Source organism: Branchiostoma lanceolatum, chromosome 10 (assembly GCF_035083965.1).
Source record: "Branchiostoma lanceolatum isolate klBraLanc5 chromosome 10, klBraLanc5.hap2, whole genome shotgun sequence".
Classification (NCBI taxonomy): domain Eukaryota; kingdom Metazoa; phylum Chordata; class Leptocardii; order Amphioxiformes; family Branchiostomatidae; genus Branchiostoma; species Branchiostoma lanceolatum.
The window spans coordinates 18,782,992-18,806,868 of NC_089731.1; the positions used below are offsets into that span (position 1 = coordinate 18,782,992).

General features: G+C 41.1%; 1 protein-coding gene across 2 annotated transcripts; it reads left to right on the forward strand.

Moving 5' to 3' along the window:
- The first annotated feature begins 7,829 nt into the window (after positions 1-7,829).
- On the forward strand, positions 7,830-23,676 carry LOC136444009 (death-associated protein kinase 1-like). Of its 2 annotated transcripts, XM_066441404.1 has the most exons (16): positions 7,830-7,970; positions 10,920-11,022; positions 11,854-11,949; positions 12,358-12,459; positions 12,688-12,786; positions 12,954-13,052; positions 13,441-13,539; positions 14,005-14,061; positions 14,286-14,429; positions 14,695-14,937; positions 15,362-15,467; positions 17,393-17,556; positions 18,170-18,361; positions 19,130-20,199; positions 20,534-20,699; positions 21,164-23,676. In XM_066441404.1, exons 2-16 carry the CDS (start codon positions 10,921-10,923, stop codon positions 21,278-21,280), a joined length of 2,856 nt encoding a protein of 951 aa, XP_066297501.1. In that variant the 5' UTR covers positions 7,830-7,970; position 10,920; the 3' UTR covers positions 21,281-23,676. The 2 variants fall into 2 exon arrangements, with proteins under 2 accessions (XP_066297501.1, XP_066297503.1); XM_066441406.1 differs by lacking the exon at positions 11,854-11,949.
- The last annotated feature ends 201 nt before the right edge of the window (positions 23,677-23,877 follow it).

Genomic DNA, 23,877 nt, shown 5'->3' on the forward strand with positions numbered 1-23,877 from the left:
CAACCATAATTGAGTCCTCCAAAAGAATGCAGACATGTTGTGACGCACCACGCACCAAACGATGTTGCACTCACACGTATCATTCATACAGGAGGACAATTCAAGAAGGGCACTAAGGAAAGTGTAAGTGAATTTATTTTTCTTACATGCAGTCCGTTTTTATTGCATTCTTTTGTTCACTAACTACCAGTGACAGTTGATGGCGCATTTTTTTTCTCCATGCACATATTCTGTTGCACTAACACAAATCATTTCATTCAGGAGGAAACTTTAAGAAAGGGTCCCGAGGAAGGACGCATGCAACAGAATTATGTACCTTTCTTACATGCAGTCCGTTGTTTTGCATTCTATTGTTAAGTAACAACAATAATTGAGTCCTCAGAAAAATGCAATAAGAATTTATGACGCAAAATATTTTTCTTCTCATGAACCAAATTATTTCTTTCTTGCACATATCAATTTATTCAGGACACTGTAAGAAAGGACCCCAAAGAGAGTGCATTCGACCAAAATTGAGCCCTTAAAAAAGATGCACTAGCACAAACCATTTCATTCTGGAAGACAACTAAGAAATGACTCAAAGGAAGGAGGCAACAGAATCATTTATTTGACATGCAGTCCGTGTTTATCACATTTCAATGCTCACTTACAGCTATAATCGAGTCTCTCAAGAGGATGCAATGACAGTTTGTGTCGCATATTTTCCACCAAATATTGTCACACTAACACATACCATTTTAGACACTTTGAGATAGGGTCTTTAGGAAAGAAGCAACAGACTTTATTTTTCTTACACGCAGTATGTCCGTTTTCATTGTATTATCTTATTCACTACCAACCATATTTGAGTTCACCAAAAGGATACAGTGATAGTTTGTGGCGCATATTTCCTTTCTTTCATGCACCATTTTGCATTCTAATATTTCAAATAATGTTGCAGCCGTTCAACTACCTTTCTTTCCATGAAGGTCTACGTCAATGCCCCCCCATTTTCTCCTTGTCGGATTGTACAGTTCCCGTGCATTATGTATATCGCAGTAGCATATCGGTACGTGAGTTAAAGTCATAGTGTTGCCTCAACATCCTCGGTAGACTTCCCATTTCACCACAGAGTCACCCAGCAGAATCCCCAACATTATTCAGCCGCTTAGAATCGTAGTGAGTGCGGGGAATTGAGCGGACTGCATGCAATCCGCGGTCTAATGTTCACATACATGTGAGATTCGTTGTAGCATAAGTGAAGCGTAATTAACTCATTTGATCCACTGGCGTTCTTGATGAGTCTGTTGTCCCTACACGATGATTGTGGCGTCTTTGTAGCAATCTGGCTGTGGCGCTAATCATTGTCTCTCTGCAATAGAAAAAAGCTTTGAATTAATGAATAAATGACTGAATCTGTGAATTAATCATTGAATTAATCAATGAGAAGCTACCTGGAGCTAAATAACGAAGCTCTTCGTACACAACCAAGTATTTCCTTCAAGCCGACGTTTCTGTGACTGTCTGTCACCTTCATCGGGGCAATACTGGCTGGTTCAATTTCGAGCTGCAGCTAGGTGTCACTGCTAACATATGCGGTCCCAAATGTATTTTACACATATACAAAGGAAGTTCATGTGTTGTTTTTAATGCGGTCCCAAACATAAAGTAGACATTGTAGCCACAGAATTAGCAAACAGATAAAAAACTAAACGATTGTCATCTACGTCTCATGCAAGAATGCGGTCACAAACGTGACTGAGTCTAGATATATCCCTCCTCTCCACGGTTCATGACTGGAGTGAATTTCTGGATCAATACAGACTTTAGCTGGTGCATCTTTTATTCTCTCTGTCTAGCACATTGTCCCCACTCAATCCCATTACACATTTGTTTCTTGTGGTGTGGTCTGTCATTGCTACTTTGTTAAAGACTTCCTTCTCAGCTTCGAATTCCTTCCTCCAGAACTTTGAACCCAGTGGCTTACCAACCATGCAGATGAAACATTCAAGGAAGTGTGCCTGCCAGGTTACATTGGTGCCTTGTACGGATATTCAAAAAGCATCATTGTACTCAGTACGTACGACATGAGTATTAAAGCACCCATATTTGAACAGACAGGTAAAGGATATTTTTTCCGAAGGTAATTAGATTGACCCATCTGACCAATGATGACATCGGTTGGAAACAGCACCCAACCATTAAGACCATTTACAGTTCTCTCACGGGTGTCTCATAGACTCAGACAGAAACGGGTCCAGTTTGCTGGTCACTGCCTTCGGGCGAGTGAGGAAGTAATTTCCTCTCTCATTCAGTGGAGGCCCGGGGGAAAAGCACAGTCCAGGAAGCTGAGCTTCCGATCCCGAAGGGTTCTCCCCAGAGATACGGCCATGGCGGACAGACTGATGTAGTCTTCGGCTGTGCATGGACTTGCCCCCGCCCCCCCCCCCCCCCGCCGTCGACAAATGATGATGATGATGATGATGATGATGATGATGATGATGATGATGATGATGATGATGATGATGATGATGATGATGATGATGATGATGATGATGAAGATTTTGAAGCTTCATCGACCGCCGTGTCTTAAAAAACATGCCTTTCTCTATCAACCTTTGCAAAAATAAAACTTGTGGCTATAGGTATGATTTAAAAACTTGATAAGCAAGCATTCAACTAACATCTCGTGCTGAATCTTCAGCGCGTTTTCTTTTCTAATTCTGGCTAGTTGCCCACCATCATGAAATCGCTGGTATCACTATTAACATCAATGCATACCTGGCTGTTACAGGGACGAATGCTTGCCGTAAGCCCCTTTCTGTGTTGCCAAGACCGCTCAGTACAATTTGTGTAAGCCAGGGCTTAATCTAAGAGCTTGAGACTAGGATCATCAGCGTTAACTATTTGCAGCGAGGGATGTTAACTGCCTGGGAATCTGTTTGCACTGCTGTTAACATCCTTCAATGTTCCGCCCGACAATAACGTACTTAAACGTACAGTACACATACGGTTAGTCACTGTCTATTAGCAAGTCTTTGTTACTCAATCTAAATAGAAAGGTCCTACATGTACGTAGAGGCAACATGGCATCTTCTGCTAAATCGTTGCCTTGCCGGCGGCAATTGTTATCATGAAAAACAGTTAGACTAACTTTTTAACAGTTAACACACTATCATTTTTTCACTATCAAAACCCTCGAATTTATATTATTGGCCCTACCCACACACAAACACACAGCTAAGTTTGTTCGCATGTTGTCCTGCCGCCTTCTATGTATTCCTTTGCCTACCTGCATTACAATTTTGTATACTCCTTTGTATTGAATATTGAAGTTTATTTTGAGTTTTCAGTTGTCTTCATGAGAATATCATGCCTTAGCTATAATTGCAAAGAATTCAGATGAAAAAAGGCCGAAGAGTCGTTGCAGAATTGTCAACTCTATATGTAAATTGGGTAATGAGGTTATGGCTGGTCCCGAGGCGAGAGTTGCTAGCTTCGCGCTACCGAAAAGTGCATTTAATGAACGGCATATTTGACGCGACAATCCAATAAAAACATCTGATGACTCATTTCAAGCTCGCGGTAAAATAAATCAGCACTATCGCTTCGGTTTTGTTGGGTACGAACAGATAAGCAGACTGCATAGGCAACTGTGTTAACTTGATTGTGGTCCCTAGAATGTACGGGTTGGTTAATTTCCTTCCCGCAAAAGATGACTCATAGGGCTGCGCCCTTCTCCGTTCTGTAGCCCTGGGCCACACAACTTTGTGCAATGCCGAACGCAAAGCGAACACTCTTGTCAATTGCCTATTGCTATACTATATACTATAATGTAACGTAGCGGTACCGGTTTGCATGATACACCTCAGCATGTGAACATGACTCAAAGTGGACGGCAATAGGTATCGCACGACAAAAGGTAACGTTACGTTATAAACAAGCCGTGTCTGTTCATAGCATGAGCATTTTAGAAGTATTATGTGAGTAGTTAAACATTTTCAGCTCAATTGTGAGCTCTGTATCTTAACCCGTATTGTGTTGTATTGTATATATATACCTGACATAATTGCCCTTCAGCGTAACACACCAGGTAGATGATATGTACATATAGATATATAGATGGAGTCAGTAGATATAGTAAAGCCAAAATTCTAGTACGTTTTCTAGTTTGATAGTGTTTTTTTTTTTTCGTGTTTTTGTTGACGACGCTCTCAGGGAGCGAGACCATCAGTTTACTATTTTGTTTACACTACAAGAATTCCAAATGTTGTACAGGAATTTATTTGTGTTTGTAGAGGTCATTCTTAATCAAGGTTGAACTGCAACTGCCAACACAAATATTGGAATTTTAGACGATCAGCTTCAGTCTTTATCAGTGAATGGGCAAGCCACTGCTTCTGTGGCGTCATGTTATGCAAATAGAACCCGTGGCTCGGTGAGCAGTGGATGTGGATCATATATTGCAGAAAATCCAACCGGACCCCGTCTCTGTTGAGGGATGGTTAAAAAGCCGAACTGGTCAGTCGAAAGTTTGGGTAAGTGTTGGCAATTGCAGTTCAACTTCGATTCAGAAAGTTCCAAATATTGAACAGGAATTTATCTATTTATTCATGTCCGGGCATGCGCAGTGATCGTGTAATTCTGACTCCAGGGCCAGACAAAATGTAAAGCAGAATGTAAAGAATATTTAAAAGTACCAAGTTGAATGAACCTAATGCACAGATTATGTCTCGTTATTTCAAGATTGCTCAGATGTGTTATCATGCCACCTTGGTTGTATTTTCATAACATCATTATCTTCATTTTGGTATATAATTCTATAACATTTGTCACAGGATCGAAAAGATATCTTGAAAGTTACAAGATGTGTTGTAATCATCAGCGCTGCTTTCACCCTGACGACCACTCTAAATTCAGCTCAAAACTGATTTCAGGGATGAAAATAAGCATGTCGTTTATAGAGATTTGTATTTCGTTACATGTGCAGTTTCATTGTCCTGCAATTGCCAAAAGTGGGTCAGGGGAATTTTCAATTGCACGTTAATTGAATATCCATTGTACGTACTACTCTTTGCTTCTAATGGACTTGGGTTAGAAATATACATATAGGGAATACATGGGTAGGGTCTGCACGGGTTAAGTGAGTTACATATTATTTTACAAAACACACCTTGCGTAATTCACCACAAGCGGAATTCTGTAAAAAGTCGGCTGGTTATGTATTCATTGATACATAATCTAGTGGAAAATAACGCTCCCTTCTAGAGTTTAGGACTCCTTTAAGTAACTAGTAATTATGTCGAATCTGTTTCAATAACAATCAACTACACTTAAGTATTACACTATTTTTATTGTGATATAAACTCAGCCAACCAGATGACCAGACCGGCGGAAGACCGCCAGCAGTGGAGAGATTTCATTGAGAGCCATGCTGCCCCGACGGCTGACTAAGCTATGGGAGAGAGTGAGAGTGAGTGAGTGATAAACTCACATTTATTATCTTTTCTATCTTACACGGTCATATACTCCAGCGACAAGCTTTCTTGTAAGGGGTGTTGACGCTCGGAGTCATGGAAAGGACTACTTTCTCTCGCGGAAGGAAAATAAAACTGCCTCGAACTCTCGACGTGGCTTGGCGGCTGTACAAGGACTATTGAAAATGCATATATTGACCCATGACAACCTTTTTCCCAGATTTCGAACTTCTAATCTGTTTCCGAGTAGATATTTCCCTATTCCAGAAATCACACTTATCCTTGTGATAGTCATGAACCATAACGTTCTGCGGAGTGGTGAAGTTCATGTTGGGGAACTGGTTTCCTTCGTTGTACCTGGGCCAGTTCAATGGCGATTTTAGGACTTCGCCTGTGGTGTAGACATACGGATTAGGTTTGTTAGGGTCCCCCGGTACACCATGGTGTCAGTCAGGACTTTTTCGTCAGGGGTGAAGCTTAAGTTTGCCAGTCGAGGTGTTTGAAACACAAACGGAATGTCTTCACCGTGACAAACGTGGCCATTGAGGAAGCTCTGATCGTGCCAGCTAGAGATTCTTAAAGGAAAAGACATGATCAAAGACGTACAGCCAAACGTCGTTTTCATCACTTGTGACTGCGTTTCGGATAACATTTCGGGTTGCACATTCAAAAACCCAGTCTGTCACGGCGTGAGACAATAACGGGCGATAGTCTGATGTTTGTGGCGGATTATTATCACGAAGAGCTGCCGGTCCTTTTCCACGGAGAAAGGCCAAAGCAACCCCATCTAAGACAACTTTAGACATGGGCCAGGGCTTCCCACAGCCATATAAATGAACAGCATACCTTCTTTCACTTCAGTTCCTACAATGAACGGTTTTCTCTGTAACTGCCCTTTGCAAAACTATCTACAGTTTGTCTCGACAAGACGTCACCATCTACTGTCGGGCCCCACTGCATTTCCAGGAGCCGAAAGGGGTCAGCTGTGTAAGTGCCTACGCATGTAGGGTAGGAGTTTCTTGTTTAGGGCTTTGTAGACTAGTACGGCATTTTAGTATTGGTGTGTTTCTTTAATGTCTTTCAGCCCAGTCAAGAGAGCAATTCGTTTGATTACACTATTCACTCTACAAGAATGTAGAATGCTCCTCTTAACATTGTTTCTTCAAAGATAAGCATGGAGGACGCGCTGTGAATTTCTTCTCGATAAGAAGAACCCCATTAATAAGATTTGGGGTTTTAGGTTAATGGTCGCAAAAAGAAAGCTAACGTTTGCGTAGTTATATTCCCCTCCCAGGGAGGGAATATATTGTTTTTGCTGGCGTGATCTTCTTCTTTCTTTTTCTTCTTCTTCTTTCTTCTTCTTCTGCCAAAAAACAAGTAGATGTAGGGTGGTAGCTCTAATACTGATATTGCAAAAAGTTATACGTCCCTTATGGTACATGCTACGGATGTCATATTTGAGGTGTACGTACCTTTAGGAAAGGTGAATACACCTGGATATAAATCATGATAATGAGGACCTCAATTGCATAGTTTATGCAGAAACTTGTATTTCCCTTATGGTACATGATGCAATGTCATATTTGAGGTGTAGGTACCTCTAGAAAAGGTGAATACACCTGGAGATAGATTATGCTTTTGAGGACTCATTTGCATAATCTATGCAGAAACTTGCATTTCCCTAACAGTAAATGGTAAGGATGTCATATTTGAGGTTTAGGTATCTTTAGGAAAGGTAAATACACCTAGATATAAATTATGTTATTGAGGATCTCATTTGCATAATTTATGCAGAAGCTTCATAATTCTCTTCTGGTGTTTGTGTTTGTGTGTGTGTGTGTTTGTGTGTGTGTGTGTGTGTGTGTGTGTGTGTGTGTGTGTGTACGTGTGTCTGTCTTTGTCTGTGTCATGCATTCACACACATACACACACACACACACACACACACACACATTCACACATATACACACACATACATACATATCAACACACACGGACACACAAACACATTCAAACACACAAATACCCCACTACGAGCACTTTTGATACGTCCCCGGTGCCTCAGTGATGACAAAACAGTGTCTTGGTGTGTCTACATGAAACACTCATGTATCTTTAATGCGGAACTCCTGTTTGTGAACAGAAGAGGCAACCAACCGTTAACAATCTTGGCTCTACCATTTTGAACTAGAAATACATGTGGTGTGCATGGTTATAAAGAATACATTAAAGTTTCCTTTTTGTATGTAACTGGCAATATGTACTCTTTGTAAAGAGAAAAATGTAGTGATAAAATCTTATTGCTTGTAGGAAAAGTCTGTACGGAGTGCTCAGTAGACCGAAATCCCCCTCAGAAATAAGTGGTCTCGTCCGAAGAGGAAGTTGCAGGGCAAGTTCTGTGCCTGTACTGTGTCTAATTTGGGCAAAACCTTCGACATCAGCTGTGAAATATGTCTTAGTCTTAAGTGTATGGAACCCAAACGTCTTAATCTTACAAGACTCCGTATTAAGAAGGTAAGTGTTGCGGTCTAGAAGAAGCTGTTGGTCCCTTGGTTTTTAGTATGGACACGCCTAATTTCATACATTGGGTGTGCCAATGGTACAATGGTGCATTTAGTATAGTACTTCATTACAAAACTCAGTCTTTGACACACCATAATATATTCAACGTTCTATAGTCTGCAGCGGATAGCTATATGAGGCGTTTAATATCGATGACAAGAAGCCAAGAAGCTATCGTAAATACACTGCCAATCGTTGCATACAAATATGGTGCCAAATTTTTGCTCCGTGTGTAGGCATATTCTTAATATAGTAGATGAATCAGCTGTTGACTTATAATATAAGTGTGGTGTGATATTTCAGCCATGTTACCCCGTCTAACGGAGCTTGGAAATGGTTTTGGTTGTTCTATACTTTAATACCACTTATTCATTTTGAAAAGAAAAATTGTGGCGACGTTACGCATGCTGATAACTTTGGGCGACTGAAGAAGACATATTTTCCATGTAGTGTATTGATAATGAAGTGAAATATGTGGATATAAATTGCGTAGTGTTTTAAGTTGACGTCTTATTGTCGTTGAGTTATTGTTGAGAGGAATGGTACTTAATCATTGCCCAGTGTCCCTACTTGAAGGGATTTTGTACCTTCATGTTATCTAGTTGTCGTTTAGGAGGGTCTTTCATACTTACTCCCTTCGTACTCTACAGTAAGGCTGGCTCTGAAGATATCCTCAAACCATATATTTGCATTGTTGACGTTGCAGGCAGATACGACAGAGTGTAATGTTATTGTTAGAATGTTCCTAGTTATTCGCGGAAGTTGAAATGTTTTTAGATTATTTTTTCTGGCGTAACATTAACATTATATGTTCGAGGGACGTATTTCCTTCAGTAGTTTTTCCATACACGTTCGTTTTAAAACTGAAGTCTACTAACGCAAATACCGTGTATTTACATACACCCCTCCCCTTTTATCGGAGGTTTTTGGGTTAGCCCTTACCTTTACATGCAGGTCACGTCCTACAGACGAATTGTAGCAGAACGACATGTTCTGTGTGTCCTTATACATTATTCATCCCGCTAATCGTTGGCTACTCTGTATCTCGGATAACTGCCCAATACTCACTCATTTGTGCAACTGTTGCGAATATTGAGGTAGGTAACGTTGGGTAACATAAATTCGGGATTTTTCCGATAATGGTTGACTGAAATCAATCTAGCAGAACAATAAACCATCCTTTTTTCGAATAATTCTGTCAGTATCATGTACTATCGTTGCACTAATCATATATATGGTGATTTTGTCTCTAGTCGTGCTGACACCATAATATTTCAACTCGAAACTTCCGTCCGCCGCACGCACAATGACGGTGTTGTCGGACAGGGGTGCACATTAATTCGGGAGAGAAGATTCGTCTTGAATATCCTACCGGTAATCACATTTTATACAGCAGCTATTCGTTCAATCCTTGGCTTGAGGAGAGTGCTATGGATATAGACGTGTCCAAGTAAAAAAAAATACACGAAAAAACGGCCGCACCGCACACATCAGGCCTTTGCTAACATCCCGTTTGTTGAGTCGGTAGAACGTCACTCAAAGTCGATCCCCACCGTCATGGCAACGTGTACATTATTCATGGCAAGTTAGCTGGATGCCGTAGCAATGGTTATACTACTATGTCCATGTGTTCCTTGTTGTGTTAGGAGCAAACTTTGAGGAAAATATCGTCTTCAGTCCACTATCACACACAACATTTAGACAAAAAAGTGTTCCTCACAAACCTTTTGTCGTCTGCTTGACGACATGATTCTGGGTAACAATATGGCGGCGGGAAAATACACGTGCCGTAGGTTGTAGCAACAAAGAGGAGTTTTGATGATTAATCACACTTAGAATCCAGTTGCAGGTTAGCAAAAGAGATTGTAATAAGTTGTCTTGTAAATAATTGTGTTTAGCAGGCAGGAGATGTGACATTTGTCTTATAAACCAGCGAACAACCGTGCAGTGTGAGTCTCCCACGAAGCCCCCAGACTCTGTCAATAAGGGACGGAGAGTTTTTGACGTTGCCAACTTCTAATGCATGGTTATCGAAGCTTTTCAGACAGTGTTCTGAATGCGTTAGTCTGTCAAGTTTGCATTTCTAGCGGTATTACTGATGTTGCATCTAGCACATATCCCTAAATACCCCGTTTTCGAAAAATCCCGAATTTAAGTACCCCACGAATTTATGTTACCCAACGTTATCATAACCTTGAATGTATGGAACATTATGACATTGAAACAGGTTTTACGTTGATGTTTTTAAATCACATTCCATTCCTAGTACGTAAGATGTACCCATCACGTAATACCCAACAGGATTATTAGAGATATGAAGGGGTTTAAAACATCAAAGAAATTTCGTTCTATTTTCTATATACCGATATTGAGAAGGACATTTTGTTTCGCAATGTCTTTTTGATACTTCAGACACATTCTGATACACCAGTTATCCCTGCTGCACTATGCAAATTTCTAAACTAGGGGGCGCTGCAGCAAAATAGCTGAAACTGGAGACACGCATCACAATCACTTCAGTCAAGTTGAACTTGTCTTCATACTTTTGACTATAATACATGTACTTAGATTTCAGTTAGTATCTCTTCTTTTGAGACAGAAATTTGATATCTTGACAAGATTTAAAAAAAGACGTCATCTGAATCAAAGTTCAACTGCAATTGCCAACACACAAATTGGACTTACTTAAATTTTCGCTGGTCAGGATCCAGTCTTTGTCAAGGAATGAGCAATCCACTGCTTCTGTGACGTCACGTTATGCATTGGCTATATGTTGCAGGAAGTCTATCACACCCCCCACCCCCACCCCCACCCCCCATCCCGTCGCTGTTGAGGCATGGTTGTAAAGTCCATATGGCCTCTGTTGTGGACGTTGCTGTAAGCTACACTTTGTGTCTGCAGAATGGAGACAAGCTTCTTCAAAGCGTCCCGTGAGGGAGATGTGTCCAGACTCAGGTCCTACAGGAAGGAAGGAGGAGACATCAACATCAAGGAGAAGGGATCGGTAAGGTCTAAAAAAACTTAAAGACGTCATTTCGGGAAATGGTACTTTTAAGACAATACTGTACTTTTAGGACCGCATTTGTAACAACACTGCAACAGCGACACCTAGCTGCAGTGCGAAGTAGAACCAGTCTGTAGCATGTCACCTTCCTTCAATTATGACGTGTTCTACTTCGCACTGCAGCTAGGTGTCGCTGTTAAAGTGTTACAAATGCGGTCCCAAAATTACAGCATTGTCATATGTACAAAAATATTGTCAAGCAACAACAATAAGAGACTACCTGATTAATGATCAAAGAACGTTGATACATGTCAATTACCAACCTGATGAAATTATCAACGGACGTCAGGACATTGTCTATGCTCCTGTACGTGTACAAAATACACGACGACGCTTTAACTTTACGCAGTTTGTATCAAAATGTATTTCTATTGTCCAAACATTTTAAAGAATCATGCCGTTGATAAAACTAAAGTAACCATTATTGTAACATTATAGCTCTTTCTGTATCTGCCGCACTTAAATCCACTACTCATTAACTCACTTCCTTCTGGTGTTTGGCTATCAACAATAAATAATTATAGCTATTTCCGGCGTTGAAAACCAAAGGATATATATATAATCAACTGTTAGTCTAGATTATATGTATGAAAACCAATTAAGTAGATAAGATATCGAATCCTCACCTGGTGCAAAAAATATCAGTTACCTAAGTATGTTCTGAGATTTTGTACATTTTTGTTTGAGTGAAGAGAAAGATTTGTTTTCTTCACTTGAAAGTTGATCTGTGTTGGTAGAAGTCATTCTGTTCTGTTTTATTGTGTGCTAAAGATGAGAAGTGCTTTACACTACGCTGCGTCTCGAGGTAAACTACCGGCGGTAGAGTGGCTGGTGTCCAAAGGAGCCGATGTCAACGCTAAAGACGCGGTATTTTTTTTTATTTTCCCACATATTTTCATTCTCATTCTTTTTCTGTTTCACCATATTGCTTTTATTTCCTTTTGTATACTTTTAACTCAATTTTCAAATGATCCAGGTATTGGAATAGAAAGAAATATAAAGAAAGAATAGTAATCTTGAAGTGACCTTTAAATATGGCGAACATGATTACACCAAATTCATGAAGATTCCTTTTTCGTGAAAATGGTTTTCCTTGTTTTGTTATTTTAGCTAAACCTGTAGATTGACAGACAAAAGTGTTACACTTTTGGGAGGAAATATTGGGGTTTAAGATAAAGCTACGGGCAGAAATCACAGACCTATAGATGTTGACTTTTATTTCATTTGAATTTATGCTATGTTATTAACTACGAAGATGTCTGCTTATCTCAACAGCTGAGAAGGACTCCTCTGCACGAGGCAGCCGCCAAGGGTCGAGTCAAGATCTCCCAGATTCTCATCACGAAGGGTGCAGATGTCAATGTCAAAGACTTTGCGGTACGTTCAAGGTTACGTTCTTGGAGGAGGGTTAAGAAACATGCGAGGGTAAAGGTATGGAAGTGTGTTCCGTTGTAGGAATACACAGCGACATATTTGCAGGGCAACTTCGAACTAGTTATGAATTAGTCAAAATCCAACAGTGTCACCCAGCGAAGCCGTAAATGTAGCAGCACATTCTGCATTCAGGTGCATCAGACTAAATATAGTCGCACATTCCGCACGCAGGCTCACGAGACGCCCCTGCATAGCGCGGCTGGGCAGGGCCGGAACGGAGTGGTCGAACTGCTGCTTGCAAAGGGAGGTGTTGTCAATGCAACCGATGAGGTAAAATTCCACCCTAAAATTTCGTCAATGTAATAAAAACAAAACACAGCAAAAGTAGACAGTTGTATCATCTTTTATTATATAATATGTATGTATCATCTGTTGTAATGGGCTAAGCATTTGCTGTGTGAGCATTGCATTTGATTGGACTGTTGTCTTTTTTGAAGGAACTACAAACGCCATTACATCGCAGCGCGCAAGGTGGTCACGTGAGGGCGACACAGATTCTCCTGTTCAACGGAGGTAGCATCAACATTATAGATAAGGTAAGAGAATACAAATCTGCGCTGTTAGAATGATACTGATATCTGAAAATCAGAAAATGGTTTGTTGTTACTATCAGAGACATGTCATGTGGATCGAATTACGTTGAGACAGAGGGCGGAGTTTCGACTGTTTCAGGTTGCATTCGTCTTTTCGGATGGGGACGTAAAATCGGTGGCTTCGTGTATGGAATGAGCTTCAGACGTTGGCCTCTGCGCGTATACTTAAAAGAGCCCAACACACTTGTTGAGAAGAGAGACGGTAACCCGGTGTGTTTGGCCGAAAACGGCGAGTCGTAACTAAGCAGTATTACACTTCGCCTTCGATCTACTTTACCTATACCTTCCAGCTTATACATTACCTTTTTCATCGTCGTCATCTTTGTTTCAGGCGGAGAATGCTCCTGTCCACTGCGCAGCCGCGGGGGACCACATCGAGGCTGTGAAACTGTTGCTGGGTCAGGGCGCGGATGTCTTCGCCAGAAACAAGGTCAGAAAGGATTTAAAAACTTGTAAGGAAAACTCCGTCTGAGCATAATATGTCCCCGGGCTACCCACATATCATACATTTTTTATTTAGTCTGAAGATATGGATCAACTGGTGGAAGATTATTTTGTAAGCTGTAGCTTGAGGCCTTCAAGTCACCAGATATATCAGACCACTCGTAACATCTACCAACATGATTCCACAAGGGTAACGTTACATAATTCCGCCATCCTGAAATGATATGTCGAAACAGATCTCCAACCCAACGTCCCCAGTATACTGCACCCCTTGTATATCTAAACTGTGCATTGCTGGGGGTGCTGCGCTGGAGATATCTCAAACCCACTGTGTTTTTTTTAATGGTGGGTTTATGTAACCCGGCGGATTAATATAAATATAGTTTACCAATCAAACGCAAAAGTTCTCCTATATTCATCAATTTCTGTTGCCTCTCTCTCCTTTCCACAGGAAAACCAGTCGCCTTTGGACGTATCCGGATCCCAGTCAGTTAGGAAGCTGATAAGGGTGCGTTGCTACTTTGAATTTAACGCCTTTCCATTATGTGTATTTTCTTTACAAGTACAACGTAACGATGCATTCCAACGTAAGCTTAGCTGACATAAAACCGATATTCTGCCAGTATGATTTATCAGAGATATAGCTTCACAAAACACTGCATTTCCTGACGCAGATTTCTATCTATAATAAACAATCAAACGTTGGCATCGGAACTGTTGATTCTCCTTCAGGCGAGGCAAAAGCAGATTGACAGGCAAATCATGCAACATGACCTCCTGTCTAAAGATGGCGGCGTCAAGGTCAATAAGATCAAGCTGATAGTCTGTGGGGACGAAGCAACGGGGAAGTCTACTCTGATTGGTTCACTCTGTCGGGTAAGGTTACGTCACTACTTCCTTATATGGAAGTTGGAGCAAATTGTTAATGCAGATATACATAACAGTTATGTTTGTGTAAAGAAAATCGACTAATTCATGTTGCATTGTCTTAAACCGTAAACGAATTACCTTTTCAAATGATTGTGGGTGATTTTCTTCAAAATGTATTTGTTTTCCGAAAAGACGTCAATTTTCTTAAAACGTTTCTCTAAATTGCTGAAGCATCAACTCAAATTAATTTTGTCTTATTTTCTGTATCCAGACGGGAATTAAAGCTGCGTTTACTAGAGAAAAACACAAGCAGCCAGAAACAAACGCTCGCAACCCAACGGCCGGGGTTGACGTAGGGAACTTGACCGTGCCGAATGCGGGAGAGTTCGCCATCTTTGACTTCGCCGGACAAGCTGAGTACTACGTCACTCACGCCATGCTGATGCACGCCAAACTTGGGGTCTACGTCACAGTCTACAACATAACTGATGACGTCGAAACTCAGACTCAACAGGTATATTGGATGATCTTCCTTCGTCATACGTAGAAACTGAATCAGTTTGTCATACATGTAGGTTACTGGTGCACCAGTACTACCGATGGAATACCTCCTTTTAAAGAGTACGCACGCGCAGCAAAATGCATTGTGGATGATAATTATTCATTTATCGGGTTAATATGTCAGAAAGGAAGGCCCCTGGGAGGTTAACAAAACACGTCTGGTCATGTATTAAGTATGGTCTAGACGAGAACTGTTCACACCTTTGACATATTGCCCACAATGCATCTCGCGACGCATGCGCACTCACAACCATGAAGTTCCTGTGGTTGCACGGCTTGGTTGTGGTCTGGGAAGGATTTTAACTTAACAGTTTTTGTTAGTGATAAACTGAAATCCCATGACAAAGTCTAGTACTGATACTGTATTACTTTTTCAGTCGCAGAGGTGGCTTCGGATGATCAAAGCAGGCAACGCAGATCCGAGCTTCACCCCAAAAGTTGTCCTGGTCGGTAGTCATGGAGACAAGATTGACAAACAGAAAGGTGAGGGATTCTTAGACTAAAGAAGACAGGATCGAAGAAAGCCTTAGGGGTTTTTAAACTTTAACTAGTATGAAACAGGCATTTCTGAAAAATAGACAAATTTGTTTATTGCTGCAGCTCGAATAGAGAAAAGCTGATTTTCAACGTCGCAGTGTTTTCTTTCAATGTAAATTAACACAGATTTATGTCGTTTTAACCCTCAAACCACTGTATGGGGTCAAAATTGATGTAAATATGTATATATTATGTAATGTTATGTTATGTGTTCCAATGTAATCTGTCTGTTCAACATGATGTGACTCCAGGAAGAGTAGTGCAGTACACTACGGTGTACTCACTAATGGAGTCGTTTTACCAATAAACCAATAAACTGACCCCTGGCGTATATCAACATATGGCATTTTGACATTTCGAGTCAAAAACAAAATTCCTTCTATGAGTTTGTTTGTATATATGTCTTACAACTTCTCACAAGTTTTTACGGTGATTGGCGCATTATTGATTAAGTTATCCTAGAAAGTGTACGCGTGGTCCAGTGGGGTCAAAACTGACCCCAGCAAAATCTGCACTCATATTCCCTATTGTTTGATACTTGTCATCTAGTAACATGTATGATAAGGGTTATTATGATAATAGTTACAAAATATACTTTTGTAGAAATGTGAAAAAAACAAATTTTTTAAATGTACGTCAAGATTAATGACGTTGCGACGTATTATGACGTCATTTATGTGATTTTATTCACGAAAACCAACAAATTGGGTATTTCCATATAATTCAAAGGTACACGATAAAACTTAAATAGAAATTATGTATGATAAATCATAATATATACAAAGACGTTATTTGTAGATGGCAACAGGAACGACGTCGAAATGACGTCATAAAATTTATATCCATATCAAGTTACACTAGCAAAATCCGCCATCTTGGTTCCGCCATCTTGAATTATTTTAAATGCATTTTTTCATCATATAACCTAATAACACAATAAAAATGGACCAAAACGTTTATATTAAGATTGTTTCTGTTTGAATAAACATGGTAATGATGAAATTTGAGTTTGAAATAGCCGGTTATAGCTAATCTAATTATATCGTCCGCTATCTTAGATTTTGACCGATGACGTAATCAAATATGCATAAATTATGAATATTAGATCATAAAAGTGATAGTGAATTAAATTGGTTGGTATTGATGTAAAAAAATAAGTGCAGTTTAAAAAGACAGCCCTAAAATTAGCGACTTTTTCCAAATATGGCTTTAAGAAACCGGTTGCCATAGCAACATGGAAACATTGATTAGATATTTCATTAAATTAAAATTGTTGCCAACGAAATTTTAGCAAAGGTGACCAAGTTTGGTTGTTCTAGCGTAAGACATTCAGATGCTATATGACATCAAGTGTTGGTGCAGGCCTCAAAAGAGCTCGCTTGTCTGAATAGCGTTAGTTGCAAAAGACGATGTTCCCTATTTTTGCATAAATCATGATAATGAGCAGAAATTATTCACACCTTATCATGTCAAACTGTCTCTTATAGATTACTTAAACTATACATATATACAAACCACAAAAATAGTCACCAATAAAGCTATATTTGCAGATAACATTGTGGGGTCAGTTTTGACCCCATACGGTAAGATTAGTCGTAAAAAAGTTACGGTGGTTTGAGGGTTAACGTCGTAGGGTATGCATTTGATGTAATCCATACGCTATTTCAGACACCTTTCAATCATGTACAGCTGCCATTTGCTAATAAAGTCATCTTATCTTTAAAAAAGATTAAGTTGGCGCCAAGAACCAAAGCTCATTTATTATTGTTACAAACGCTAATTCCTGACAGCCGGCACTTATAATATTACAAATACAAATGTACGTCCGAAGTTAGGTACCCCATTGTTATAACGCTATGGATACACCATAGGTATGTCGAGGGCCGCTGCTCTGCTGAGGTCCATGAGGGAACAGTTCCGGCACCAACTGGACATCTCCACAGAGGCCTTCGTGTTGGACTGCGAAGTGTCTCAGTCGTCTGACATGGACAGGCTCAGAAAACACCTGGCGTTCCTTAAACAGGAAGTCTTGAAGGTAAGTCTTATCATCATTTGAAGGCGCCGCGTGTGGCTGTCTCGTAAAGTTAAACGGTCCTCGCCATTTCAAACGGTCGTCGCCATTTGAAACGGTCGTCGCCATATCGCTGACCGGTCGCTACCATATCTATACGTTTCATAACATTGGAGGGCTGACAAGAAGCAAAAACGTATATAACATAGTATTTCAATTATAAATGTACGGCAGTGTTGTAAATAATATCTTTTAATTATGGAAAAAAGAAAGTGCGCCACCGAGTCAAAAAACCGAGGCGAAACCGAGTCAAAAAGCCTAAATCCTAATCTAGGCCAAAAACATCACGGTGTGAACAGTGCTATCAAACTTAACACACATGCTAATGTACGTACGTAAAAAAGGTAACAACCGTTTCCAAACGCGACGATCGTTTAGGAGACGGAATTGGCGAAAGCGCATTGCGATAAACCGATACTAGTAGGTTTTTGCCACACGGACGCGTAATTTGATGCGATTCCTTTGAAGTTGAATAGGAACCAACGTAAGTACACTACAGTTTGCATCCTGGACAGAGAGATTAGATTTAGCAAGCCAACACTTCCGTAAGCACTCGTGAATCTTCCTACAACTCTAGGACCAGCCGGAGTTGCCGAAGCTGTGCTCTGAGATCGTGAGGAAAGTACCGGGCTGGTGCAAGAACAACCTCGGGGGCGGTGCGCCCGTCCTCCGCTGGGCGGAGTATGTGCAAGCCGTCAAGGAGATCGATCCCCTCGTGAAGGAAGATTTCCTCCTCAAGTCGACAGAGTATCTCAACGACATTGCTGAAGTAAGAATGTCTCAGAGTCAGCTACAGAGTAAGCCCACCTACATTAGAAGTAAAAAGAGGTAGATACAGACGATTACCTGTTAACGAGAGAATATGTAAATACTGGACAGGAAAATCAGTGGAACATGAAATACACTTTATATTCCATTGCTCACATTATAGCATCGAAAGAGAAAAACTATTAAACCTAGTCAGCAAAATTGTCTCCAGCTTTGTACGTCGCACAGACCTACAAAAACTTCATTTTCCACTGCACACAAAAAAAAGAAATCAAACCCAATTACAACTGTTCAGATTAGAAGTAGCGCTAGTTGACGACTTCCATTTAACTTTGTGTTAATTTCATTACTGTGTACTTATCATTATCTCATTTTATTGCAATTTTGCAATTAGCCTCCGGGAATGAATTTGCAATAAAGTTATTTTCATATGGTTTTTCGAAAGAACATTTCTGACAGCATATCTACCCAAAGTACCTTCCGTTTGCAAGTGATCTTAATAATCTCTTCTGTATATCTAACGTTACATCATTTTCCTACCATTTTCTATATTTCGAATATTATGGATGCCTTTTTACAGATTGATAATATTACAGATCTCTAGCCTTGCTAGTAACAGGAAAAGATGGAGAACACTTGCAGAAGCCCACGCAAAATCAGCCAACCTATGATGATGATGACTATTGCTACATTTCAAACTTTACAGTGTCGCGCAAAAGGTTTTCCTTCCACACCTTAATGATTACTTAATATTCTACATTCTTTTCAGATTCTGCTCATCAAAACGACCTCCTCTGAGCCGATCGTGGTGCTCACGCCTCCGTGGCTGTGCGGCGATGTGTTCGGACCTTTGCTCGCTCCGGAAAACTTTCCCATCGACCATATCGAACGAGAGAGCGACGACCACGTGACCTTCCGTGAGATCTCGCGAGTTTTCTCCCAGACGGTTTCCCCCAAGCTGCTCATTTCAATCCTTCGAGAGTTCCAGATTTGTCACACGTACGACGGGCAGGATTTCATCTTCCCCAGCCTTCTGCACAAGCTGCCTCCACTCAGAGAAATCTGGAAACCGACCAAGTCCGAGTCTGTCGTCTATTTTGGCTGCCAAGTCGCTTGTAAAGAAACCACGGACGGCTTTTCTCCAGATTTCTTCCCGCGTCTCCAGACAGCTCTGCTGAAAGAACACCCCGGCACCTTTCCCGTCAAACCTGCCATCTGGAAAGACGGCATGATCTTCACAGACGGCAAGAGCGAAGGACTGATAGCGATGTCGCCAGACAACATGGCTTGTAACATCGTTGTGAGGAACCCTGGCGGCTATCGCGAGTACTGCTACTACCTATTGGAACGTCTCCAAAAGAAGTTGAGCAAAGTTCTTGAAGAAAGCAGTCCCGGGACGAGTGTCGTCGAGAGCGTTCTCAGCAGTCGTGCCTTGAAGGAACACAGGAACACTTTCTACACGTACGACCGGAAGGAAGTGCAAGAAGCCGCTCGTGAGAACGGTTCTCTGTCGCACCCTGTCCTCCAGTGGTCTGAGCGAGTCCACGACCTCGTTGTCACACAAGACGGGCCCAATAAGAACACATTCCAGCTCGTTGCAAAGCAACTAAGGATAACGGAGTGGCGGGAACTGGGACGGGAGCTCGGGATGTCGGACTCGACGCTGGATCGCCTGCAGAAGAACTACAGCGGTGACCTGCGGGAGACCGTGTACAGGATGCTGAGCAAGTGGGAGGAGGGGGCTGACAGTTCGTGCAGCGAGGCTCGCGAGAGGTTGTCGGAAGCCCTGGTCGCTGTGCAGAGACGAGACATTGCAGATGTGCTGATGAGCGATGAAAGGTAAGCCAGTATCCTGCGTCCCAGTCTCTTATATTTCCTTACTTCCACACATTTCTCTTCCTTTTAGCGTCTCATGATCGCCTGTGAGCAGTCGACAGAGGTCGTACAAAACATTGTGGCAAAAAAAGACTAATGATCAACTTGTGTTCATGACTTTAAAGTGAAGCTCTAAACTATAATATCCAAGCAGGTTTATGAATGTAGCTTGTTGTGGCGTTTTTGTCTTTGTAGTGGTGAACACTTTTCAATATTCCCTGTGCCTTACCACACACATCTGCTTGGGACTACACATTTGCTAGTAACTGAAAAACCTCCTCTCTTTTTTTCTCCACAGTGGGGTAGATTCTGAACTCGTGCAGCCCCAGACCCTGCAGAGGGTTGCAGAATCTCTGCAGCTGCAGGACTGCAGGAAACTGGGCCGGACCTTGGGTCTGTCAGACGCGCAACTGGACTGCATCGAACACCGATTTCCACACAACCTCGCCGAGCAACAATACCAGGTTCTTTTTTCAGTGTTTACTCCCGAAATTTTGTTTTAGATTTACAATTCTTTGAACAGTTATAGCATCTTGTAAATGCACGGTGGAAAGCTAAGGCTTTGCAAGTAACTCATAAACCTTGATCCGATATGCTGAATGTTAAAGTAGGAAATGTATCCGCCCCTTAGGCGTTGCCAAAAAATCTCTCTCTCATCACGACAGACAGATCGTGACTGTCTGTGGTAATTATCATTTTAACCAATGAAATCATGGCAATAAGAGGTTCGACCAATGAGAGAGGCTGCAAGTCCGTCAAAGTATTTGCATCTTTATGTTAATATTTTGTATTTTTTAATGTTTTGACGGAGGTAAGCGAGGCTGTGGGATCGGTCTATTCCCCTCCACAGCTGAGCGTGTGGAAGCCTGCCTCTGAATGATTGTAATTTGGGTTAAACATTGATCAACAGTATCTCTGTTCACATCAGATTCTGGTTGCCTGGAGACAGCAGTCTGGCAGCGCCGCCTACCGACACACCCTCGCCACTGCACTGGAGGACATCGGACGGCTGGACGTGGCAGAGGAAATACAAGACGACGAATGAACACAAGAACACTCCACAAAACTTACAGCAGATGCAGAATTTAAGAAGCAAATTGACAAAGAAGCACTTTTGTGTCTTAGACATATCAGATATCTGTTGATATTTTGCTACCTTAACAGAGGGGACGAAACAGTGCCATGTATATAGCAAGCAATACGGTAACTTCTTAAAGAAAAATATTCGTAAAGTACGCGTAACAACCTTATCAAAACAACAATCTTTATTGACACAACAAAAGTACAGCGACTTTCGTAAGGTCTTCTACGACTATACATGCAAACAAACAACTGGATACAAAAGAGTTAACCTACGCACAAGTACATATAGATAATGCAACATGTCGAGTTTAACGTATCACTTATACTTCTAGTTCTAAGTCTAAACATTATTTGCCATACATATAACGGGGGGCGCCCTAACATCGCACGCACCCTAACATCGCATGGATTTTTTACTGACCATATTTTGCATAAGTACGCTGTGTTTGTGACCACTGACTATGCTGATAAGGAAGGTAAATAAATGAAGTTCATACACATATCTGTCATTTGCATTCAAAACATATTTAAACATATTCTTTTCTTCTTTTGTCGAAAAATAGTATTTTGACAATAATGCTGGTAGCGCTGAGTAGACTGAGTAGAGGGTCACTGCGTAGCAAGACGTCCCGGCGCCTAAATATACGACCTGTGCCAAGGTGATACACACCTATCATTCACGTAAGAAATATAACTTCATAAAACACTAAAAATTTGGGTCTTTAAGTGTTTGTTGAGTAGAAAACCGACCAAAGAAAAACAACGTAAACATCGGTGTCGTCTGGCGACGTTGTTTTCCCGCTTTTTTTCCTCGCCGTGATGGTGGCGGGAACACTTAACGCACAGCGAGGTTCAGAGACTTGTTACGCTCTAACGTGTGATTGGTACCGTCTATGAAAAGGAAACTGAATACACAGATGGCGAAGACATTTGGCAATGAGTAGACGGAGTATTGTTGATGTAAGCGGTGTCGTTTTTTCGTAATTATTTTGTCAGTCGGGGTGCATGTAATACGAACGTCGGGCCACGCACAAAGTGCGTAGTAGCCTATTTCCCGTGAAAACATGAGCTGGGATGCGCTAGATATAGCCCTTCTCACATGACGTGAGAAGTGCACACAGTCAAAATTTTCCGGTCAAAAGAAAGCTAGAATATGGCAGACTGCAAGCCTCATTTACATTTTCTTAACTCCATCACCAACTTCCGAAGATAGCAATATTATAAAAGCGTGCCAAGTTAGGCACACTATCAAGCGTAGCATTAAATCAGAACGTACATTCACGAAAACGTCTCACAGCGTTTGCCGCTTGTAACTCGGAGCGTGAAGGGCTCATGAACAGTCTGAATACATTTTTTATCCAAGTATGTTCTTTAGATGAATGTGTTGGAGCGCCGTGAGTTCAAGCTCGTAAAAAAACGTGCGATGTTAGGGCATCCCCCGTTACCTATTTGTACACAGTAATGGTTATCACATAGTGCGGGGCGCATGCAGTTCTCTCAATTTACGCACGGCGTGCAGTATCGTATTACGTCACAGTTACGTAAGAAGGTTGGCAGAGGTCAAGGCTATCGAGCGGGTGAACGTTCGATTTGACGTCATCACTTAGACGACACGGCATTGGTCCAAAAACCTGCCGGCAGTCAGCTGCAAACTTCCCACATTAAAAACTAGTTACACTGTACGTCACAGACGGGGGGGGGGGGTGTATACTAGTACATGTATATTAGTCGAACCATTAACTGACGTTGCATAAATGCCCGATTCAATGACACAGTCTGCCGTAGATATGTTTCTTTCCTCCATGCTATGCTGATTTACCTGAGTCAGCCGTTGTTGTTGTGTCAATACTATATTAAAGTTGGACGTTTCTGTCTATAGTAAAATCTACAGAATCAACCATCCATAGGCCTTTACAGAACGTAACATAATTCCACCATTTTACATAATTCCGCCACCCTGAAAAGATATATCCAAACAGATCTCCGACAAACTTCCCCCAGTATAATGCACTCCTGTACATCTAAACTGTGCATACCTGGGGATGCTGCTCTAGAGATCTCTCATACCCACTGTTTTTCAAAGTGGCGGATTTATGTGAACCGGTGGATTAATGTTAATGAAGGTTACCCACGTCTAGCCAAGGCCGACGGAAAGATAAACGAAACCAGCTGACAATACATCACATATTATCCACGGAGAGGTTATTATATTATCATGTATCACTTTCTGTCAAACGTTATCTAATCTACGAGCTTCGATATTACAAGTGTCAATATTAGTTGTGTTCATTTTTGGTACCATTAGTGATTCTAACCTCGTTTTATTTCCGACAGAATATACTCAGTGATAATACCCTACTTAGTGTACAAATATTGTTTGATAAGTCTTATAAATAGTATTCCTTTCTCTCTATTTACCCATTAAAACCGCGTCGGAATACGCAAAGTTTGTCATTTTAAAGAGTAACATTTCAAGATAGCTTTGTCTGAAAACGTTTTGAATATTCCGGCATATACAAGTAGAGGTATTGTTGAAAGTGTAAATACCGTTGGCGTTGC

What these genes read in the sequence shown, in the direction of transcription:
- LOC136444009 (XM_066441404.1), top strand. Translation starts at nt 10,921, where the DNA reads ATGGAGACAAGCTTCTTCAAAGCGTCCCGTGAGGGAGATGTGTCCAGA. An exon ending in CAAGATTGACAAACAGAAAG is followed by an intron (nt 15,468 to 17,392) that starts GTGAGGGATTCT and finishes GATACACCATAG; the next exon opens with GTATGTCGAGGGCCGCTGCT. An exon ending in ATCTCAACGACATTGCTGAA is followed by an intron (nt 18,362 to 19,129) that starts GTAAGAATGTCT and finishes CATTCTTTTCAG; the next exon opens with ATTCTGCTCATCAAAACGAC.